The following is a 6,000-nucleotide window of genomic DNA, read 5'->3' on the forward strand; positions in this document are numbered from 1 at the left end:
TGGGTATTCCGGGATTTTAAAAGGTCTCAGACGATGTAAAAGGTCTCCTGTATTGTAACGGGGTATAAGGGTCCTACAGGTTATTAGGGGCCTAAAGGGTATTGGGGTTCTAATGGGTCTTAGGGGTCTATAGTGTTTAATGGGGGTATATCAAGTCTTCGGGGTTTTAAAGGGTCATAGGGCTCTAAGGGGTCTTAAAGGACCTTAGGGGTCTTAACGGTGTTAGGGGCATGAAGCGTATTAGGGGGTTTAAACTTAAAGGGTCTAAAGAGTATGCATGGGTATTAGGGGTTTAAATGGTCGTATGGGTGTTAAAGGAATTAGGGTGATAAAGGGACTTGGAGGTCTAAAGGGTCTTTGGGTTATAAAGGGTCTTTAAGTGTGTTAGGGGGGGGGCTAAAGGGTCTTGGAGCTCTTAAAGGGTCTCATGAGTATTTTAGCGGCTTTGGGTCCAAATGGTCTTCGGGCTCTTAAAGCATTTAGGGATCTTAAAGGGTGTTAGGGTCTAAAATATCTCAGCTGTCTTAAATGATCTTAAGATTATAAAGGGTCTAAAGGTTCTTATAGGTCTCAGTGGGTTTTAGGGGTCTTAAATGATCACGGGGTGGTAAATGGTCTTAAAGGGTCTAATGTAATTAATATACACATACTCATGGTCTGTACGGACAAACAGACCCCAATGCAATATCCTCTCCTCTGGCGAAGGTAATAAGAACTTCGACACAGGTGGAGACCATTCGACCATTCAAAGCCTGCCCTTGTGGTTATTTGTTCGTGCTCTATTCTCGACATGCTGAGTGTCAAGCAAGGAAGCAGCACAGATCATTTTAACTAGCCGAAACCCGTGGAACATCCACGGAAGGGAGGATGTGGTGTATGGATAGAGTGTACCATTATGGATGGCATAGGGGATTTGCTTGTCCGAGTAAGAGCTAGGAAGAAAGATGAGAATGAAGAGTGCGTATATGAACAACGATCGCCGACACCGGCACAAATGCATGCTCTGGATTGTCCACTCAGTGGACGGCTTGCTTTCGCCTTCGCCTGTCCAATCAGCAGACGGCTTGCTTCGCCTTCGCCCAGCAGACGCCAATACGATGGCGTCGTAAGATGGCGTCGTATTGGCAGTTAATCGGATGCTTTTGGGCCCCAACGTCGGCTAATTCAGATTTTTCGAGTATGTCTGTACGTGATAAACAAAGAGCGCGGTTCGTAGATCGTAAATCCATTCGTGCCGTGGGCATCGGGTCACTGGGTGCGGCGTAAAAGGGATAACAAAGTCGAGTCCTTACGCTATTATTATATAGATAGTCTGCTATGATTCGCGGAGGGTTCGAGCGGAATCCCGAACCATTACGCCACCGAATCAGGATTCTTGGTTCATTGAGGTTCATTGAGATTCCATACATTGTGAATGAAGAAACAGGTATCCATATCCATTGTTGATGATCGAGAGAAAAATTCATTTGTTATTCTTGGCTCAAAGGTTCACGAACCGGCCGGCTATGACAGGTGTTCGACTGAAAGTTGCAAGAACTTGTAATTTGATGAGCGTGCCGGCGATGACTCGCTGACACGACAGGTGCTGACAAAGATTGATCCTCTGGCTTAACGTTCTTCTGAGAGATGGCGCACGCATTGTTGTCTGTCTCACCGTGCATGCGAAACACCAAGATGAGAGTTTATGTTATAGCCTAATATATGTTATAGTTTATGTTGTGGTTGTGTGCTTCTAGTGGGGCGGCTTAGCCCAAATATTCAAAAGAATTGTGCATTTTGTGATACAAGCACCAAATTTGGCACAAATGTACATTAATATGTTGCGAACATTTTCAGATATTGGGCCACTTGAAATTCTCTCTTTATGTCCGCCATATTGGATTTCAAAATGGCCGCCACTTGAAATCTACATTTGCTATTATCTCTGGACGTAATGCAGCTATTGACTTGATTCTGGTATCTAAATGTATGTTTTTGGGGGCAAGGAATCCAATGGTACCAATTTCAACTTAATATTATCTATCACAGTCTGTTATATAATTTTATTTGGAAATTATCTAGGCAAATATTGGATTCAACACAATACTTTTAAAAGAATGTCTTAGTTCTGTAAATATAAATAAATAAAAAAACTATACTAAATCACTAGTAACAACTCAGACAAGCTCATATATACTGGCAGTCTAAAATATAAATTCATATCCCATTAGGAAACAAAGTGACCCATTCATTTGTGTTTTTCATATGCATATTTTATGTAACATTACATTCATATTGTCAATAAATACCAAACATGCATAATCCCCTTTTCCTAGACCCTTTAAGCCATCTTTTGTGTTTCTAGAGTACAGAAATTTCTTGTATAGGCTTCCATCTGTCTTGGTTCCTTAACAATGCACTGTAGCATGTCTTTAACAATGTTTACAAACATGACTCCACTACATGTCTTTAATCACAGCCCTGACCCAAATAAAAGAGTAGAGAGGCTGCATGTGTGTTGACCCACATCAACTGTGTTCTTTGTGTGTGGCTGTGTTTAAATCACCTTGTGACTCCACATAAATGAGTTAATTACATACAATCTGGGCTCAGCTAGACAACATTGTGTGGTCAGCAATGAAGACGAGAGTCTGAATTACATGTATGCAAAAGACCTTGTGAACCAGTGAAGCAAATACACGGGTAAGCATGAATTAAATCTAGGGCATGATATAATTTCCATGATGTTTACCTCTACACTCAATGGTGGAAGGAGGTAATGTTTTGATCCCAGCTTGTCTGTATGTCTGTTTGTCTGTTAGTCCACAAAATTCCAGACAAAGCTTGTAGTAGTGGTAGTTGTAGTGGTAGTGGTGATAACAGAAATTGTTATATAGAACTGAACTTATATTATTATTATATGCAGAAAATAACTTCATTTCTATATGCCCTGCAGTGGACAGGTTAATTGGTTTATGCACTGAAGGGGTCACCCTGGTGTGCACTGCTGTGTTCTGCCTCACTGAGTTGTTCAGGTATGATGTACTCAGCACAAGCTTACCTGATACACATGTGTGCTGGCTAAAACCACTTGTCTGGTGGGCACGACAGAGGCAGGTTGTCTAATAGCCAACCTGGTCTTACTTTTTTGGGGTTTATCTGAAATTCTTACTATAAGGCTTTAAATTAGAAATGTTTTATATAAAGTAGTATTTTGAGTGAAGTGTGTATTCCACACTGACAGTTTTGACATGTTCTGAATTTAACACGAAGGCTGTAATTAACAGAACGGGGTATGTCTGGAAAATGTACTGTCCAACCTAATAAGAGTTTAGACTGATTTATATTTAAATCTTGGCTGTGTAAATATTGTAAGAATTTATGAATTCAAATGTTTTGTAAATATTCAATAAATTTGGGAATATTTTTTAACTAAAGAATCTCATGTGATTTTATTTCTCTTCTTGCCTCCGGTATGGGTGAAAATTTAATTCCGGCATAATCTCACAAAACTAATTCCCTAAGTGTGCCAAGCTAAATGCTCTACGATATAGAGGAATTATCCTCCTCTCCATTAGTATGGCGGAGGAAACCCCTCTATTATATATATAACAAAATGTTAACATTATATCATTGTATCGTTGCAGATTCAGAAGACAGTTCCACCATGTCCAAGAGCTTCAGACTAGCTGATGTTGAGCGAACTTCACCATCAACATCACAGCACCTCACCACAACTGATTGGAAGTTATGCCTTATATGTCAAGAGGACAAGACGGAGACACTGACCAAACCTGACCAATCAAAGAGAAAAGACATTGGGAGTGGGTACAGTTCACTCGCAGAGAACTTGGTCAAATTCAGTGAACTTGGAGAGCTTCCAGGATCATTTCACCTGGAAAGACTCGATGATGGTCATGGCATTGAAGCTGCGATGGTTGCACACGGTGCAAAATATCATCAGACATGCAGGCTCCAGTACAACAACACCAAACTGCAGAGAGCACAAAAGAGAGCACTCAAGAAAGAATGTGAGAGCGATGAGGAACAAGCTGCATGCAAACGCACCAGGTTACATTCACGCTCATCGAGTACAGAGAAGAAGGTCCCAGAAAATTGTTTCTTCTGTGAACAACCTGCTGGGGCTGACAGTCTTCGGAAAGCTGCAACATTCCAAATGGACAAACGGGTGCGTGCCTGTGCAACCCTTCTTGGTGATACAGAACTGCTGGGCCGTCTCAGTGGTGGGGACATGATAGCGTTGGACGCCCAGTATCACCCACGGTGCTTGATAGGACTTTACAATCGCACAAGAAAGGCCCAGTCAACAGGATCACAGGACACAAAACAAGAGCGAGCAATGTCGGCAGTTGTCTTCGCTGAACTCGTCCTCTACATTGAAGAAACCAGACAAGATGAGGAGACGGCACCAGTATTCAGATTGGCTGACCTTGTCCAGCTCTATCAGTCCAGAATGGAACAGCTAGGAGTCCAGCTCGACACGAGAGTCCACTCCACACGACTGAAACAGAGGCTGTTGGCTCAGTTTCCTGACATGCGGGCACACACCAAGGGGAGAGACATCCTGATGGCATTTGAAGAAGATGTCGGTGCTGCTCTTGCCAAAGCCTGCGAGCTGGACAGTGATAGTGATGCAGTCCATCTTGCCCATGCTGCACAGATTGTTCGCCGTCACATGTTTGGAGAAGCCAAGCCCTTCACAGGATTCCCTGAAGTATGTCAAGAAGAATCTGTGCCACCGTTGCTGCTTGCCCTAGTCAGTATGATCCTAGAGGGACCCAGCATCAAGGAACAGATGGCAGACACTAACCCTGCAGCAATTGCCACAGCTCAGATACTGAAGTTCAACAGCATCAAACACAAGCGAACACGTGGCACCACATCATCCACCAGTGTCAGGCACAGTGTTGCACAGGACATGTGTGGGGTCAGATACTGCTGCCAGCACCAGAGCTCCCTCCACCAACCAACTGGGGTTGGTCAAGGACTGGAGAAGGACAGTACACACCTTACTGGACCAGGCTAACTGAGGCAGCTCACAGCTGCATTGAGCTGGTTTCTTGCAAGTGCAAGAAAGGGTGTGTGAGGCGCTGCAAGTGCAAAAAGGCTGCCTTTCAGTGCACAGCCCTCTGTGTGTGTGAAGGGGACTGCACATGACGATGAGTCAACAACATACATGTACTTGTGGCAATGCTGAACTTGTTAACATGACTGTTTATGTACACGTATCTTCAGTACCGGTATATACCTAGCCTCAGATACCAGTACACCTAGCCTCAAATACTAGACCATGTAGCATGTCAGTATTATACCTAAGACATTTACAGAACTAAGACATTCTTTTCAAAGTATTGTGTTGAATCCAATATTTGCCTAGATAATTTCCAAATAAAATTATATAACAGACTGTGATAGATAATATTAAGTTGAAATTGGTACCATTGGATTCCTTGCCCCCAAAAACATACATTTAGATACCAGAATCAAGTCAATAGCTGCATTACGTCCAGAGATATATAGCAAATGTAGATTTCAAGTGGCGGCCATTTTGAAATCCAATATGGCGGACATAAAGAGAGAATTTCAAGTGGCCCAATATCTGAAAATGTTCGCAACATATTAATGTACATTTGTGCCAAATTTGGTGCTTGTATCACAAAATGCACAACAGGTTTGCTATGCTGCTACACTATTCCCCTTCTCTCCCCATCTTGTCTTCCGCTCCCTCTTTTTGTATATTTTGTTTGTCTGGTTGATTTGTTTGTGAAATAAATGTTAGCTCTTTCACGAGCCTCGATTCAGTATACAAAAAAAAAAAAGCCAAGAGGTTGCCTGTGACGTCATGAGCGATGGTTAATAAATAAATAAGTGTTGCGCGTGCTGCTGCGCTCTCGTCGAGCGGATGATTGGCGATGGCAGTGAAAACGAAAGAGCCGGTCGGGGATCGAGGCACGCGTGGGTTAATCCCGGAGCCCGCGGCGGTGGTGCTGCCCCTGCAGT

General features: G+C 42.9%; 1 protein-coding gene across 1 annotated transcript in view; it reads left to right on the forward strand.

Moving 5' to 3' along the window:
• Nucleotides 1-5,785, forward strand: part of ENDOV (endonuclease V) — a 164,671-nt gene extending 158,886 nt beyond the window's left edge. The window contains exons 3-4 of the mRNA XM_068115793.2: nt 2,936-3,014; nt 3,627-5,785. Coding sequence (XP_067971894.1) covers nt 3,647-5,026 — 1,380 coding nt within the window. The 5' untranslated portion in view covers nt 2,936-3,014; nt 3,627-3,646 and the 3' untranslated portion in view covers nt 5,027-5,785. The remainder of the gene's footprint in view (nt 1-2,935; nt 3,015-3,626) is intronic.
• The last annotated feature ends 215 nt before the right edge of the window (nt 5,786-6,000 follow it).

The sequence above is a fragment of the Myxine glutinosa genome, chromosome 5, assembly GCF_964187855.1.
Source record: "Myxine glutinosa chromosome 5, kmMyxGlut1.1, whole genome shotgun sequence".
In the NCBI taxonomy this organism is placed as follows: Eukaryota; Metazoa; Chordata; class Myxini; order Myxiniformes; family Myxinidae; genus Myxine; species Myxine glutinosa.